The sequence below is a fragment of the Spermophilus citellus genome (genome assembly GCF_964194105.1).
Source record: "Spermophilus citellus genome assembly, chromosome: 9".
NCBI lineage: Eukaryota > Metazoa > Chordata > Mammalia > Rodentia > Sciuridae > Spermophilus > Spermophilus citellus.
Window position 1 is genome coordinate 134,081,772 of NC_138191.1, and position 17,695 is coordinate 134,099,466.

Here is a 17,695-nt window from a genome sequence, read left to right on the forward strand (position 1 = left end):
CACATATTTACACCCCCACAGGAAGCCTGTCCCGTGCTCCCAGGCCCTTGGTGTCTAGTGGCCAGCCCACTGCAGACGTCCAGGCCCAGGCAGGAAGCCCAAAGCTGAGCCCTGGGTGTCAGGCGTTCAGCAGGAGGGGCCGGTGCTCCTCATCCACCGAGTCACTGGGAGGAATCTCGTAAATGACAAACAGGGAGGAGTACAAGCAGCCCAGGAAGGACACCAGGCTGGAGAAGTACATCACGCCGTTGGCACTGCCCACAGCCGAGGTCAGGGGCCCCAGGACCAGGGAGACCAGGATCTGGGCCAGGAAGTACTGGCAGCTTAGCAAAGAGATGTCCACGCCCATGCCCCGCCTCGTGCCGTCTGCTCCGGACCCTGCAAACTGACCGGAGAGGGACGCATCAGCCAGACCCGCCCCAGCCAGCCACGCAGGGCGGTGAGGAGGCCCGCGCCTGCTCCGCTGCGACCTCACGTTTTTCAGGCTGAAGTGCTCAAGGCTGAGCGTATGTGGACGGATGGCGACCGGGAACAGGACAAGTACTAATGGGTGGAGGGCTGAGTTCCCACAGGCCAAGCGTGCCCCCTGCTCTCCCCAGGAAGGACCACTGCCCAGCCCCACGGCCACTCTGCCTGCGCCCCCTTCATCTTCCTCAGCCACGAAGCCTGCCTGAACACGCCCTAAGATGTCCCTTGTGGCCTTTGGCCTTGGTCTGGAGGTCCCCAAGGCCGCAGCTTGGAGGGGCCCTTCCCCCTCCCTCCCCACCTTAGCACTGTACCTGGGGAGGTGAGAGGTGGACTTTGAGGAGCAGAGCAGGAGGGGCAGTGGGGCCGCACACTTGCGGGCAGCACAGGCCACCAACAGCCACCTGTGTGCCAGATGGATGCCTCCCCATTGGACAGGGGTGTGTGACATTATAGACAGCATCCAAGCACCGATGGGCAACTCTGGGACGACGGACAAGGCACATCAAGGTGCTCTGTGATCAGCACCACTGTGTCCTGGGGAAGGCTGGAGCTCCCTGGGCTACACCTGTCTTTGCAAAGAAGGTCCTCTGGGTGCTGGGTTGGACTCCAGCCCAGACAGGAGCCCCCTGGAGGCTGTGGCCACGCAGGCTCCGCATCCACGCAACTGTGACTGAATCCCATCAGGGCAACCCCTGACCCTGGTGCCCCTGCCTGAGAGGAAGGGCAGTCCTTTGCCCAAAATTGGTACATGGTTTACTCCAGTGAAGGGGGCTCAGAGTTCCAGGGGCCTGACAAGGGGACAGGGCTGTCATGCTCAGCTCGTGTGGCATGACTAAGCTGACGGGGAGCTGTCGCAGCCACCACCCGAAGACACCAGCCTCCCCTCTGTGGTTCCTGGGAGCCCGATACTGGGGGATTTCACTCTTCGTAAAAAGCACTGTGCTTGGGGCGGCCCTGGCCGAACTTGTCAGAAACCTCAAAACCTTTAAAACAAACCAGGGTGGGCCAGAGACTGGGGCCCCAAATTAAAGGGGCGTCAGGAACTCAGTGAGCAGGTAGTATTTTTAATGCAGTATTTAAAATTTTCAAAGTTACTGCAAAAACAAAAAACACCACGGTGGGAGCGTCCTGTGGCCATAAAAGAGGGTGACACAGCAACTCCTGCTACACCCGGGGAGCCCAGACCATCGACTTGGAACGCCGACCAGTGGTGGTCTTGGAGGCCAGCGGACTGATGGCTACAGGGTTTCTTTGAGGGTGACACATGGTCTAGGTTGGCTGTGGTCGTGGGCACACAGTTCTGTGAGGATTTTAAAAACCACTGGGTGTGACACCTCAGCCCTGCCCAAATAAGCCAGCAGCCACCCCCATGAGACGGCTCAGGCTGCCCTCGTCCCCCTGGCTTCAAACACCATTGCGGGGCGGCCTGGCCGTGATCCCCAGCTGGTCTGTATTGTAGATGTCGACACCTTGTTCTGCAGATTTTTAGAAATCCTGCCATCACCTGCCACTGGTCCTGGGGGGCTAGCTCTGGGCGCTGGGCTCTCCCACCGTGAGCCTGACTGTGAACTGCTGTGTGAACGGGGGACCTGGAAGCCTGATGAAGGGGACAGGGGGCGGGGTCTCCCAGACCCAGGGTCCTTCCCAGGGTCCTTGCACAGAGTGTGGGTCATGTGGAGGCCCCTGCTAAGGAAGCAAGGGACGGCTCACGGGGCGGTGCAACCTGGGCGGGTCATGGAGGCCGAGCACACGGGGAAGGACTCCCTCCCACCGCCAGTGTCTTGATGGTCCCCATTTTCAAGCAATGGCCCTGCAGATCGTGTACCCATCCCGGGGACATTTCCCAGGCAGCATAGCCAAGAAGCAAAGAAGCACTTACCTTCTTGCTCTGATAGTAGTCGCAGAGGAGCGAGTAGGGCAGTGTGCACAGGGTGGAGAACAGGACCCCGTAGGTTATGCAAAGGGACAAGACCACGTAGAGGTTCCTGGAGAGTGTGGCCAGCCCGGTGCCCAAGCCGAAGGCGAGATAGGCGATAAAGTAGAGGGTGCGGACGCTCAGACACTCCTCCAGCTTCTCCAGGATGGCTGCGGGTGGGAGAGGGTGAGCGGCCACCGTGTGCTGGCCCCACAGACCACGTCCTGCACCACCGCCAGGGCTGAGCTGAGGTGGTGGAGAAGGGACCCCGGGTGGCTGGTCACCTGGCCCCAACCAGAAAGCACTCATTGGGGGCTTCCCAGGGCAGGACTGTCACATGGTTGGCAGCAGACCCCTGGGGCTTCTGCAGGGGAAGGGGTCTCTGGGCGGAATCACAGCAGAGACTCAGGGACTCGGGCTGAAGCTGAGCCTGTGCGTGCGTGGATGTTCTTCCTTGCTGTCTCTTTCCTACAACGGGGACAGCAACAGCCCATCCCCTGGCTGGCCACCATCTTTATGACTGCCACAAGGTACCCAGAGACGGCAGGACAACGAGGGTCTGTTTTATTTAAACAGCTGAGGCCACCTGGCTATGGGGCACCAACACCCTGGTTGCAGCCCAGAGACTTGCAAGTGAGATTTATCCATTTTCTGGGCCAGGAATGGAACCCTGGCCATTTAGCTACAGAACGTTGAAGGCAGTTTCTGAGCCAAGAGGGCACAGATGTTGGCTAAAGAGCTGGGATGACCTGTGTGTGGCTTTTGCAGACAGGAGCCGACCCTAAGAGAACACTTCCGGTGGCCACTGCAGCCAGGCCCCACAGGGTGGGCACTGTCCTCGACTCAATCAACATGCCACCCAGTCCCAGGGCTCACCCACCAGTGTCCCCTGCCCAGCCCACAGGCTCCTTGATGCAGCCCCACCGCCCCTCCATCTGCTGCCCCTCGGAAGGACATGGGTCTGTGCAGCACAGCCCTGGGGCGGCCAGGCATATCCCAGGTCCCCACTTGGCCCTTGGCCCTGGGTTTAGTCAGGGCTAGCCAGGCACCTGTCCCCTCGGGCTGCCCGCAGGTTGGCCTCTACCCCCCAGTGCCCAGGACAGTATGGCCTGCGGGTCCAGCAGTTACGGAGGGACTGAAAAGAGACAGCGTGTGCCACCCGCCCCGCGCCCCGAGTTTGGATTTCATGTCTGCCCTGGGGAAGTGGCGGCCGCCTACCTGAGTAGAGGGCCGCGCTGAAGGCGTAGATGCACATGCCCCAGCAGCCCATGGTCACTCCGCTGTTGTACTTCTGATACTCTTCTGACGTGTGCGGGGCCTTGGGGTCCCCTTGGAACACCACCTCGCCCATGAAATCCGTGTAGAAGAGCAACATCCCCTCAAAGGAGAGCCAGCCTGGGAGGAGGAGAGAGGGCCGTGGCCCTGGATTGCAGAAGCTGCGGCCTGGCCCTTTAACCAGGCCATTCTTACTGATGACAAAAGACACAAGTGATTTTTGTTGTGTCTTGTTTGGTCCCAGGGATTGAACCACTGAGCCACATCCTCAGCCCCTCCACATTTTTTAAATTATTATTTTGACATCGGGTCTCATTAAGTTGCTTAAGAACTTGCTAAATTGCTGAGGCTGGCCTTGAACTTGTGATCCTTCTGCCCCAGCCTCCAGAGCTGCTGGGATTACAGGTGTGCACCACCGTGACTGGCAAAACAAGCAATTTTTATAGACTCAAGAATTACAGAAGGGCTGGGGATGTGGCTCAAGAGGGGTAGCGCGCTCGCCTGGCATGCGTGTGGCCCGGGTTTGATCCTCAGCACCACATGCCAGCGGAGATGTTGTGTCCGCTGAGAACTAAAAAATAATAAATATTAAAAAAAAACCATAGCTTCACCCCCAGGGACCACCTCTGTTAAAGCTCTGTAGGAGTCCCTGTGGCCTCGAAGGTCAGATGAATGTGTATTTTTATAACGCAAGTCAATGCCATGGGTGCTCTGGCTACCGGGAGAAATACGTTAGGAAGTACAAATGGTGACATGGACCCCGTGCTTCATCACCAATAGAACTTAAGAGCTCTGTCCTTCTGATTCGGTGTCATCCCTTCTTTGTGGGGGAAGGTGGTGTTTACTGGGTCTCTCGAACCCTAAGAAATTTCCACAACTTCCTAAATCTTCAAATACTGTGAGACAGACTCATTTTAATGCCATAAGATGCTTCACAGCATGGCCACACTGTGACATACTCACACCCCCAACTGCTGGACACTCTGTCCCCTGGCCAGTTTTCAGCTATTGCAAGCCACACTGGGCAAAAGGGCTCATGCACATACACTTGATGCCATCTTTGGCTGCATAGGACACCCAGTGAGGTCACTGCGACAAAGTCATAGACACTCTTATGATTCCTGCCCATGACCAGATGGCCTTCTAGAAGGTCCTGCTGATCCATGTCCCATCCTCAAGCTCCTAATCATCCTCAGATGCCCAACAACTCAACAGCAAAGAGACACCAAACAGAATAAAAGGCGAGTCCACGGTTGCTCCAAGGTCAAGCCCTGTGGGTTTAAGAGCATCTGTGGGTGGACCAGGCTGATGCAGCAGGCGGAGGGCAGAGGAGGACACTGTGGGAAGGTGGGGCCCGTCGTTTCACTCTGAGTTGTCCCAGAGCTTTTGGGAATGAGGATTTGGCTCTGTGGAGACCCAGGTGTCCAGCCCTGCCCTGGGGAAGTAGTGTGACCCAAACACCAGGTTTGATGGGGACCTTGATGGGGACCTCGCAGGGCAGCACCCTGGAGAAAAGCCCCCTGCTCTGCCCTTGCTGTCGCCTGTGGGCTAATGAGGGAAGAGCCTCCTGGGAAGGGGCAGAGAAGAACTCACCCAGGAAGTGGTTGACGCAGAGGTTGCGCAGCGCCTTGGGCATGTGGCAGATGGTGAAGCAGAGGCTGCCCAGAGACAGAGGCCGCTCTGAGTGCTCGCTGGAGCCCGTCAGCTGGCTCTCGTACTTCACGCCGTTGAGCAGGATGTTTGCTACCTATAACGGAGCCGCAGAAGCCCGGGTCAGTGGGCCAGCCCTGGGCACAGGGCACGAGCCCAGCACCAGCCACCAGAGGAAGGAACTCAAGGCCCGCAGTGTGCCACAGAGCCCGAAGCTGATCCCAGAGTGCCGCAGCATGCGAGCTCTGTGCCTCATGGTGGGGGGGGTTAAGCCCTGGGAAAACACGGAGTCCACTTAAGAAAACATGGATCTGATCAACCCAGGACAGCTCGAGGCCTTTCTTTTCCAGGAGGTCCATTATTTCAAGGTGATGGGGACACCTGTTCCGAACCCTGTCCGCACAGGAGGGAGTCCCCGACCTGAGCACAGGGCGGGCACATCACATTGCCCCCAGCCCCAGCCTTCAACGGGGACTCGCTGTGCGGCTAAGGTGCCCCCTGTCCACACGATGGAAACAGAAGGAATGGGGGACAGTTTCTTTCTGGGACCCAAGAACGATCCTCCCGGGGGGCATCTGCTTACTGACTCCGCCTGCCCCTCCCTGCCTGGTTTGGGGGCACAGACTCCGGCCAGGAGAACTGATCATTCTGAACTTGAGCCGTTTTGCTCTGGCTCCACAGGGGAGTCCAGGTGTTTGCGCCCAGCGGTTGTAGTGGGGAAAGGACATGGGGCGTCCACACCACTGGTTCCCAGAGCCTGTCCCCCACACCTGCCCGAGGAAGACGGCTACGTATACCATGTCCCCCCTTAAGCCTGGATGTGTTTATTTTAGCTCCTGGTTTTTATTCTCCTCAAAGAGCTGGGGCATCAACGGCAATGGATTCAGGATGAGAAGGGATTCAGGAGGGAAGGGATTTCAACAGGAGTTTCCAGCGCACCCAAGGAACTGTGCTTAGAAGCCACGCTCAACCTGGAGAGACAGGTTGGAGGCCCCGGCATTGACATAAGACTGGCTTCGTCACTCTGAAGTCACCAGAGATGAGGGTGACAGCACCCCTGATGGGAGCAATCAGGAAACCCCTTGCTTTGGCTAACAGCAGGCCTTCCTGACTCTGGAGACCTTTGGACCTTCAAACCATTTCCATGCAAGGGCTCAAATGGTGCTCCCAATGCTGCCCACACTGCCCACAGGGAGGACTTGGCCAGGACTGCCCCTGCCTCTGCAGGGCTCTTCCCCCAGACGGGACAATGACCGAGCCAGCCAGCAACGGCTTTAAGGCCCAAGAGCCATAATGCAGCAGAGGAAGCCCGGAGAGGCCCAGTCAGGCCCAAGCATTTCACTGGGAGGAGAGAGTGGGCGGCCCCCTCGGGTGTGTCCAGTTAACTACTGACTAAGCCAGGGAAGCCTTCCTGGGATCAGGGAAGGGACCTGGGCTCCTGGGGGAAGCTGCCTAAGAAACCAATGGTCCTGGTCCCATGTGGACCCAGATGGGGTGGAGTCGGCCTGGATTCCCTTCAGGCCCTGTGGCCTGAGCAAGCTTCTCACAGGGCCGCGTCCAGCCCACCTGGCCCAGTGCAGGTTAGATGGTTTCACAGGACTCAAGTCCACAAACCCCAAGTTCCTGACCTCTCCTCCCGTAACGCCCAAGGCCAGTGGGCAGCCCTGTGTCCACTTAAATAAGAGAATTCCCTCCCTTGGCTTGGAGTAGCCTCCTCAGGGTCATGGCCATAGATTCTTTTTTGTACCAGGGACTGAACCCAGGGGTGCTTAACCACCGAACCACATCCCCAGCCTTTTAAAATCTCGAAACAGGGTCTTGCTAAGTTGCTGAGGCTGGCTCTGAGCTTGAGATCCTCCTATCTCAGCACCCCCAGCCGCTGAGATTACAGGTATGCACCACCAGGCTTAGGATCATGGATTCTGAAAGTTGGTAAAACCTCATGTCTCACTTGGTGGGCTTGAGGCCAATCCAACATACACTAAAGGCAACCTAAACCACCTTCTGGAACATTCTGTGCCTTTACAGACGATGTCATGGCCCTGGGGAGTCCAGAGCTTCTGCAACCCCTGGTGGTTAGCTAACACGAGACCCTGGGAGAGACTAGCGCTGCAGTCGGTGAGTCTCCGAGCCCTGTTTGATACTCCAGGTCATCTTATCTGGAGACTCAGCCTGTTGGTACCACATTCACGGGGCACAGATGGGCGGGGGGCTGGGCTTGAGGGAAACTGCCAGGAACCAGCAGAAGACACCCTGTGCTCACGCACCAGAGGGGCGTCCTCCCTGCGTGGCCTCTGCACAAACCCAGCAGTGTGTGGAATTCGCAGCCTGCTAAGCCACCTGGCAGTGGGGACCCTGCGGTCTCACCTGGACCCCCGTCAGGCTGGGGTTCATGCAGCAACATGCGAAGTGAAGATAGGAAACTTGGAGGCTCCTCCACGCAGACAGGAGGACCTGGGAAACCCGCCTGGCCGGACGGGAAGCTCTTTCCAAATCAGCTCCCCTTCCTGTCATCTAACTGCTGAGGGGGACCCCCACTGCCACCTGACCCCTGGCTTCCCACTGCTAGCTTTCACCTGTTGGCTGAAGGTCACGTTCCTTCTCCTGCTGGTTTCGGGGCCACCTCCTCCGGCTGCATCCGGCAGAGCCAACGTCTGGGGTCTCTTCAGAATCCCGGAGGCCCTGGGCTTGGGGGTGTCCAGGGAGCCCACCCTCAGCACGTCCCTGTCTGAGCCGGAAGTCAGGGCACCCTCCCTCCTCTCCAGCAGCCCCCGGTCCTGGTGGTAGAAGCCGTCGGGGGCCCGGGGGAAGCTGACACTGATGGCCTGCCTGGGGACGCTGCCAGGGAGGGCCAGGTAGCTGTCGTGGCCGCCCGTGAAGCAGTCGATGAGGACGCTGTCGATGTTGGAGGTGCCAAAGGAAGAGGCGAACTCGTTAATGCCCGTCAGGGAGCTGTCCCTGCTGATGAAGCTGCCGTACTTGGGCGTGAGGGGGCTGGGCGGGGAGATGGGGCTGGAGAAGCTGGCGTACAAGCTGGTGGCCTGGGCGGGCAGGGCGTCGCCAGCCCCCTCCTCCAACAGCAGCGGGGGCGAGGGGGGCAGAGGGAGGCTGGGGCTCTTCATGGCGGTCCGCTTCTCTCCCAGGGGCCGCAGGGGCCTCTCTGGGATGCTGATCAGGGTCAGCACGGTGGTGATGCTCAGGGTGACCGCAGTGAAGATGTAGATGACGCGCAGCTGGCCCCCAAGGGCTCTCCCGAAGCCAGTTCTGTCCCAGTGGATTCCCCCGACCACGTATCCGAACCCTCCTCCGAGACCTGGGAGAGAAAGGGGGCTTTGGTTGCTTCCTGCCAGCGGCAAGGGAGACCCTGAGGACGGGGTCCCATTTCTTGGGACACTGAAATAGCACCGTCTGTCCCAAACACCCAGACGTAGTGTCTGTCCCACAAAACCCCAACAAAGGTGGCAGTGGCATTGCCAGGTGGCTCTTCAGGGACACTCCCTCCTCTGCCTGCTGGGGTCACCTGCCTGGTGGTATCCTGGGGCCTGGCTCCGGAGCGGGCAGCACATGGCCCCTGCCCTCCTGCTGCCCCACTCATCACGAGCTGTTAGGGCCACATAGTGGATGTCGCCAGGTCACGCCTTCCCTCAAGCCCCCTCTGGCCTCAGAGTCATAGGAGGCTGACACAGACGAGCTTGCTCAGGTGCTCCCTGACCGTGTCCTGGCACATGGTCACCATGAGGAAAGTCACCTGTCACGGCCCCACCTCTCCTCCACCTGGCTCTCAGGATCTTCCAGCACAGGAAAACAGAGGGGTGTGGAGGTCTCAGTCCAGGGCCCAGGGCATGGCCAGATGGCCAGGAGGCTCCCAGAGCCCAGCATGAAGATGTGAGCCAGGCCACGGCGGGGGTGGGGTGGAGGGGTACAGTGGCAGCGGCGGCAGCAGCAGAGACCTCCAGAAGTGCGGATTCCTGCAGCCAGGCTCTGTGCATCTGAGCCCAAGAGCAAGAGCAAGGGACGCTGCCCCGCCCCAGCACCCCGCCCCTCCACCGCCAAATCTCGGGGAAGTGTTAATTATTTTGTTTTGAGTTCAGCTGAATTTTGAACCATCTACTGGCTGGGAGGAGAGTTCCCTTGGTTTCTTCCAGCTCGCGATCTGGAACATGGCTTCTTGGGGTCTGGCCTCATTACCTTTAAGTGTGAGCTCCCGTGCTCAGCCCTGCACACGTGCTAGGAGCCACACGCCACAGAGCTGAGCTCTTCCATTTGCCTCCCTCTGACTTTTACATTCCAGGTGGTGTTCTCCATCCCTCCTCTGCCTCTGTCTTGCTTTTTGCCCTTTTTTGGTATTTCGTTATTCTCCCTTATTTATTTTTGGTACCTGGGTTCTATCACTGAGCCACATCCCCAGCCCTTTCTATTTCCTATTTTGAGACAGGGTCTCACCAAGTTGCTTAGGGCCTTGCTAAGTTACTGAGGCTGGTTTTGAACCTGTGATCCTCCTGCCTCAGCCTCCTGAGCCACTGGGATCACAGGTGTGCACCACCAGCCCCGCTGATGCCCACATGCTGCTTGGATGACCGAGCGGCCTGCTTGGTCACTGTGTTAGGGCCCAGGAAGTCTTCAGGGGTGCAGACACAGGCAACCAGCAACGATGCTGACTCCTGACATGTACTGCTGTCCAGGGCAACTGCCGCAGGGGTCAGCACCTCCCTCCTGACGCCCAGAGGAAGGGTTTCCTGCTCTAGCACTGAGCGCTCGGAGGCCGGTGCCCGTGCACACTCTCGGGCCTCCCTGGCTGTGGGGTGTGTTCTCGTGGACTCACAGACTCTGAAGCACCGCTCGTCGGGGTTCTGCAGTCATCGAGGATGTGCACAGAACCGTGAGGTCCCAGCTGCGGTGCAGCGGGTGTCCTCACCTCTGGGTGGGCCCACACCCGTGGACAGCGTCTCTTGCATTCGGTGCCACAGGGTTTGCATTTTTGTGATTTATATTTTCCCTGCTGTTGCTCTGTTTAAAACAGGCCCCAAGAGGACTGCTGAAGAGCGGCCTGGTGTTCCCAGGTGATCATGAGTGTTCGTGCGTGCGTCGCAGGGCTGTTGGCCCCAAGTTCAATGTGAGTGAGTCAGCGCTGGAATAAAGCGTCTTGAAACAGAAACATGAAAAACTAGGTGACGTGTTGACCGATTTGATGAAAATATTGTGAGGGGAAGCTCACAGGAGTCCAGCCCTGTACTCCTCCCGGGAGCAAGGATCCAGTATTTGCTAATTCAGCGTTTGCGTTGACTTTGTAAGAACACAGTTGCTGCAAATCACGAAAATGGACTGCCATGTGTGCTTATGTGTCTACATTTAAAGGCACAGATACATTCCGCCCTCCATATCCACTGGTTCCACATCCTCAGATTCAAAATATTCAGAGAATTATTGTGTCTGTCCTGAACATGAATAAACCTCTTTTCATCATTCTCTAAATGATGCAGTATAACAGCTATTTACCTACCACCTACATTGTGTAAAACACCATCAGCAACTGAGAGAAGATTAAAGTTGACAGGGAGATGTGCAGAAGTTATATGTAAACGTTGTGCCTTTTTATTTTATTTTTTTGCTCTACTGGGGATGAACCTAGGGGCTTGCACAGGCCAGGGCTGAGCTACATCCCAGCCCTTACTGTGCCGGTTATACAAAGGACCTAAGCAGCAGTGGATTTGGGTATGGCAGGGGTTCCTGGGACCCCTTAGGAGGACTGGAGATATGGATCTACACACACACACGTGTGTCGCCATGGTATGCTACTGTGGTTACATGTTGTTTGAGATATATCATTTTCGTTTCTTTTTTTAGTACCAGGGATTGAACCCAGAAGTACTTAACCACCGAGCCACATCCCCACCCCTTTTTATTTCTTGAGACAGGGACCTGCTAAGTTGCTTAGGGCCTTGCTAAGATGCTGACGGTGGCCTTCAACTTGAGATTCTCCTGCCTCAGCCTCCCGAGCTGCTGGGATTACGGACATGTGCCACTGCTCCCTACCCCCACCGCCAGATACATATTTTCAGTCACTTAAATGCTTAGCCTATATTTGAATTTCCCCAACTTATTTTGAAATTGGGGAGTGAAGAAGGGCCCCCGAGTGGACAGTCTGACTCAGGTTTCCGCAGGCTCCGCGCAGTCAGGGGGCACTCACCCGCCAGGAGGGCATGGATGTTGAGGCCTCTGTCCTGGTCCACGGGGCTGCACACGTCCATCATGTAGGCGTGGCTGGGGTTGTCCGCCGAGTCTGCACTGAAGTCCATCAGCACCACCCCGCACACGGTCAGGAGGATCCCCCACTTGTGATTGGTGGCCGTGTCGGCCAAGGCAGTACCGATGTCCCTGCCATTTAGCAAGAGCGAGAGGCCCAGCAACGCCCCTGGAAAGAGACACAAAGTCACCCAGAGAAGACACCCACCAGCTCTGTCCCCTGTAGTTCACTATCTAAGTCCAGAATCCTAGGAGGAATTTCAAAAATCAAACTTCAAGCAGAGCTGGTGGGACGGGCCAGCTGCAGACTCAGGTGACTTTGCCCCTGGAATGAGGTGACAGTGACTTATCCTCAGGGTTGACTGAATCAGGGTCGGGGCTCTCGGCGGCCACACCACTGAGGGCCAGGAGCCACTAGGGACTGTGTTGGCAGAGACTTTTTACAGATTCTCCTAGAGGGAAGCTGCTGGGCTCTGGTTTGGTTCTGGTGTCATTTTATTTCATGCCGAGACCACAGACCTAGAGCCAGGACAAGAATGAAAGGACGTCTCCTTCCCAACCTTGAGGTACATCGGTCACTCCAGGCACCCAGCAGAGGCTGCAGCAGGAATCCTGAAACAGAGCAGGCCAGTGTCATCGCTGTCCCCCCCCCCCTCCGGGACCTAGGGACACCGGGGATGGCCGGTCACATTCCTGCACTCAAATGTCCCCAAAGAGCCAAAGGGTGGAGCCCAGAGGAGGCCACAGAACCGGAGCTACAACTGGAAGACAGAAAAATGCCGGGAATCGCTCAGAATGTCCTTAAAATTTCCACTGGGGATCCAAGAAGTTCTTGGACCACACAGACCCAAATGCCACCCGCATTTTTGCTTGGATTCTCCGATGATAGCTTGGTCCAAGAGGGCCTCGTTCTTGGGGTGGACTAATTCCTGTTCTAGTGTCTGATTTAGATGAAGGAACTTAAAATGTGGGACGTGATCAGCTACGCTGGCCTTCTACAGCCCCAGACTAATGAGAGGAACGTAATTCCTGCTCTCCCTTTGGAACCTCCAGCTACTTGAACCAAGGCTTCCGGAAGCCTCCAGAGGTTTCCAGAGGCCATGTGCCATCAGGGCTGGCTGGGGCTCACCGAGGATGGGGCTGATGAACCACACCAGGCTGTACAGCTGGTCGGGTAGGCCCATCTGGAGGAGCACGGGGGTCACGTAGGCGGTCTCCATGGCGTAGCTGAACTCGATACCAAAGAGGATACAGCCGTTGAACAGCAGCTCCCGGAAGGACCTCTGGGGGTGCAGGTCCTCAAAGTCCACGAGTTCAATGGGACACGGAGTGTTGGGGGGTGGGGGCGGAGACGGACGGATGCACTTCCTCCTCTTGGGGTGTCGCTTGAAATTGTTGGCCCGGTGGCTGATGTGGCGAGTCACAGACCCCGAGTAGCCAGAGATCTGAGACCTCCAGACGTCCTGAGGCGCCAAGCTGGGGAAGAGGGCCTCTCCCGGAGGGGTGCCGCTTACGGGGGGGATCATGGTAGGCAGGGCTGATGGGCGTCCCTGTGGGGAAAGCCCATGGGGCACGACGGTCACTTCATGGGGCCTCGATTATAGGAGTCCACTTCCCGCGTGGCCCCGGTGGCTGTCTCCCCACCCACTGGTCCTTTGCACTCGGGAGAATCTGAGTCCACACTGAGCACCCCATTTACCCCGACCAGCAGAGCCGCCTGCCCAGGAGGATGGTGCAGGCCCCGGATCCTGTGGGTGAGCTCAGCCGCCCGGGGGGGACAAAGCCTGAGCCCCACAGGAGACCCCACGGCTCCACCAGGACAGTCGCGCCAGGACCCTCCTGCAGAGGTGAGGGCAGCCAGCGGCTTGGTGGCTACCTGAAGGCCCCGTGGGAAGCCTGACCCAGGGCCCACTTCCAGGGGACCAGAGCTGGGCAGACCAGCCCAGGACAGGAGCCACCTTCGGACACTCTGAGAGGGGGGACAGCCTTCTTTCACAGGACGGAAAGTCACAAGCGTGCCCTCTGCTCCCAAACCCTTGTATTCAGTCCCTGTAGGAGGCCAGGGGCCTCTCACTCCAAGCAGCTGGACCAGCGAACACAGCCATGTCCTTTCAGCACCAACTCGTCAGTCAGGAGAACTGTCCGTCAAGTCTGGAGACTTCTATTCAGGGGTTCAAATGCTCTCGAAGGAGGAGGGCTGGGGTGCCGCTCCGTGGTAGAGCACCTGCCTGGCGTGTGTGAGCCCTGGGTTGGATCCCTAGCACCTCAAACAATAAAGGACCGTGGAGGGGTGAGAGGTAGACTCCCATCTTTGATTTGTTTATGTTGAGAACAGTTTCCACAGTGTCCCCGAGGTAGGGAGGGGATCGGCACCCCCCAACTCCCCCCTCCTGTCCTCCAGCCGCCCAGGGGAGTACCATCTGTACTGCACAGAGACCCTCCCCTGAGCATCCAGATGCTGTTCACTGTTTTGAAATGAATCTAGATTTTACAAGTTAAAGGAATGGACTCCTGTGGCTGACGTGTGTTTTAGCTAGTCACAGGGAGAAGGCTACCGAGGTCAGAGGGAGAGACAGGTATGGACATCAGAATGAGTCCTAGGCCCCCTGTGGCCTCTCTGAAAAGTTGGGGACCTCATTTCCTTTGAAGTTCTTCCTGAGAAGTAACCCCCAACCCTGACAGCTTTCCCGACCTTGGTAGGTTTCTTGATGACAATGTTTGTCACTTACCAAGACATTACAGGCTTTCTTCCAAAATTAGTTTTAAGTTTCAGAAAGAAGGCCCTTATTTTTGACATTAATGTGACTATACCACTTCCCATCACCCTACGCTAGTGGATAACTTCTTTGTGAGTCACTCTGAAGTTCCTCACCCCAGATTGATATCAACACACTCAGGGATCACCTCTCTTCCCTTCAGAAGACATCAGTGGTGGACGTGATTGGACCTAGAGACACCCGAGCAGGATTCAGAACATTGAGCTAATCCAATGACCCAGAAACCCTTTCACCCATCCATCCACCCATCCATCCATCCTATATCCATTCACCTACCAACTCATCTCTCCATCCGTTCATCCACCGTCCATCTACCCATTCATCCTTCTTCCCTACATCCCTCCATTCATCCATCAATCCATTCAATACCCACCCACTCATCTATCTGTCCATCCATCCATCCATCCTCCCTTCCATTCATCTGTTTATCCACCCACCCAACCATTCACACATGCACCTGCCTGTCCCTCCATCCACTTATCCACCCATTCAACCTTCCGAACATCCGATTATCCAGCCATTCACCCGTCCTCTCCATCTGACTGAGCACTGACACTGAGGATACTGAGGTTATAGAGATAAAACACAGACACCGCTCTTGTCCCGAGTTAGGTAAAAAAGCACAGAGAAGGATCCCTAAACAGGGGACTCGTTCGCGGGGAGGAGAGGAGATCAACTGCTGGGCACAATGGGGTATGGTGAGTGAGGAAGCCATTAGCTGGCGACGAGGGGCCGTGAAGTCTGCAAAGAGAGGGATTTTGCACTGAGGTGGCTGGGAGTGACATGGCCAGAAACTGGCTCCACTCTCATTTCTATAAATGACTCATCTTGTGACCTTAGAAAAATGCCAGGCTGTCCTACAAAACAAGAATAGAGGGAACTAAGAACTATGTGTAGGCAAGCAATACTTCATTTAAAATTTCATTCATGAAGACTGACTCAAGATCAAGATGTTCTGAAGGCTCAGCTGACTGTGTTCCTCGTTGTCTGGTTTGGGTCTTCTGTGTCAGTGTTTCACCCCATAAATAGAACTTAACTGCACGTGCTTAATTTTGGGATGGGGAACCGAGGTCCCAGTTGGGAAAAATTTCCCTTTAAACAGCAGGTGGAAGAAGTACATTTTGAAATAAGTGGGGAAACCTCTCCTGCCAACTCACAATGGACTATGGAGACGGCCCACTTCTCCACCTGCTCGAGATGACGGCACCATCCCCAGCTTTAGCCCAAGGCCAGCAGCCTGACCAGATAAACCCGCCAGCACCTAACAGAGTCACCCCGAACTTGAAAAGTCTTCCCTAAGCGTTGCTCCTGTTTAAATTTGAGGGTATTACCATTCTTTTTGGGTGTTACCATTTTTATTTAAAAAAATATATTTAATGAAAGCTGTTCATAAAAGTTTATCCTAAGAAGAATTTTTAACCCCCCCACCCCCTTTTTAATTTTTTGGTACTGGGGATTGAAACCAGGGGTGCTTAATCACTGAGCCATGTCCTCAGCTCTTTTTATTTTTTTTTATCTTGACACAGGGTCTCTCTCAGTTGCTTTGGGCCTCACTAAGTTGCTAAGGCTGGCCTTGAACTTGTGATCCTCCTGCCTCAGCTTCCTGAGTCACTGGGATAATTATTGGCATGCACCACTGCACACTGCTAAAAATTCATTTTTGAACGTTATATAAAATGAGTGAAAATGCAATTTAAAATAATGAAATAGAATTTTATCACAATAATACAAACATCCACCTTACGATCTTTAGGCCACTAATGACCATTTGTTCAGTCAGAAGAAAATGCATAATATCCCTGAACTCCCCAAATGTTAGACATCAGCCCACTGAGATTCCAGGTACAGAGGATGGTTAATAATGAATCCCTCAAACTGTTATGAGGAGTTTAAGTGGCACATGGTTAACAAAAATAAGTAACATGCACTGGGTGTGGTGGCCCATGCCTATAATTCCAGTGACTCAGGAGGCTGAGGCAGGAGGATCGAAAATTCAAAGCCAGCCTCAGCAACTGAGCAAAACCTTGTCTTAAAATAAAAATAAAGAAGGCTGGAGGGCTAGGGCTGGGGTCAGTGGCAGAGCGCTTGCCTAGCACGTGTGAGGCACTGGGTTCGATCCTTAGCACCACATAAAAATAAGCAAATAAAGGCATTCTGTCCATCTACGACTACAAAAAAAGGGGAGGGGATGAGGCTCAGTGGTTAAGGACCCCTTGGTCCAGTCCTCAGTACCCACCCTCCAAAAAGCAATACCTATGTAAGTTAGACCCTTGGAGTCATCCCACTGTGAGCCCCAACCCTTTCCCCCCATTTCTCTCCCCTTCTCTGTGGGAAAATGGGCTCCCACCCTGGGCCTGGGGCCTTGCCCCCCGCCCCCTCTTCCCGCGGTTCTCTCAGGTGCTGGGGTCCGCCCAGGCCGGTGGGGACCCTGACCACGGGGACCCTGCAACCGGTGCTGGGCAGCCTCTGAGCTGACCCGTTTCCCACTCTCCAGCTCCAGCAGTGGCCGGCCTGGGCGCCTGTCCCTGAGCCTGGCCCAGAGCTCATTGGACCGGCCGCTGGGCACCTGACCCTGGTCCCCGCGGGGCCAGCTCCTGGCACCTGGCACCTGCGAGGCCGCGGGTGTCTGCGGAGGTGGGTGACAGTCACAGGGGGCAGGTGTCCTGGTCAGCACAGGTGGCCAGGCCCGGCCGAGTGCGACACCTGCCCAGGTGACAGGACAGGCCTCGGCTGGAGACCGCCACCAGCCCCGGCAAATCCCGGCCCCCGCTTCCGCGAGGGGAACGAGCCTGTCGCCACGCGGCCCCGCTCCGCCGGCCTGCGGTCCCCGCGGCGCCCGGCCACAGCGGGCAGAACAAAGGTGCGGCGTCGGGCGGCGGGGCCGGGGCGCGCCCGGGACCGAGCGCGGCGCGGGCGGGCGCGGTACCTGGGGTCAGACGGGGGGCATCCCTCTCCGCGGCTGGGCTCCTGGCCGCCCGGGCGCAGCGCGGGTCCCCGCCCGGCCGCCCCCGGCCCGCGGCTGCTGCAGCATCACCCCGCGGGGCGGGGCCGTGACGTCACGGCTGCATCCCGCCGCCCGCGGCCGCAGAGCGTCCTTAAAGCGCCCGGCGGCTGCGCCCGCGCCGGCCCTCGGGCCCGGGTCCGCACCCGCGCCCCAACCGGGCGGCGCGGCGCCCCTGGAGTCGGCTTCGCCGCGGGGTGGGTGTGAGGGCGGGCGCCGGGGTCCCAGGACACCTTCCCGGCCTGGGAGGGCACGTGGATTTTTGTTTTCCACTTCTTCTGATTTTAAAATGAGTCCACACATTCTCCGGTTTTCACGGATATCCCGTAAATAAATATGGCAAATAAATACCGTGGTCCCCGGACA

The 17,695-nt window shown here is 56.9% G+C and overlaps 1 protein-coding gene across 2 annotated transcripts; it reads right to left on the bottom strand.

Moving 5' to 3' along the window:
* On the bottom strand, positions 1-17,374 carry SLC45A1 (solute carrier family 45 member 1). Of its 2 annotated transcripts, XM_081308555.1 has the most exons (9): positions 17,255-17,374; positions 12,681-13,101; positions 12,071-12,163; positions 11,496-11,720; positions 7,885-8,621; positions 5,252-5,405; positions 3,602-3,778; positions 2,348-2,553; positions 1-385 (listed from the first exon to the last, which is right to left on the bottom strand). In XM_081308555.1, exons 2-9 carry the CDS (start codon positions 13,075-13,077, stop codon positions 119-121), a joined length of 2,256 nt encoding a protein of 751 aa, XP_081164681.1. In that variant the 5' UTR covers positions 13,078-13,101; positions 17,255-17,374; the 3' UTR covers positions 1-118. The 2 variants fall into 2 exon arrangements, with proteins under 2 accessions (XP_081164681.1, XP_081164682.1); XM_081308556.1 differs by lacking the exon at positions 12,071-12,163.
* Positions 17,375-17,695: the final 321 nt, after the last annotated feature.

Bases quoted from the DNA above. Each gene is read 5' to 3' on its own strand.
- SLC45A1 (XM_081308555.1), bottom strand. From the start codon at position 13,077: ATGATCCCCCCCGTAAGCGGCACCCCTCCGGGAGAGGCCCTCTTCCCC. The intron at 3,779-5,251 runs GTGAGTTCTTCT...TCCTCCTCCCAG, and splicing joins CTGCGTCAACCACTTCCTGG to GCTGGCTCTCCTTTGAGGGG. The intron at 386-2,347 runs GTAAGTGCTTCT...CTCTCCGGTCAG, and splicing joins ACTACTATCAGAGCAAGAAG to TTTGCAGGGTCCGGAGCAGA.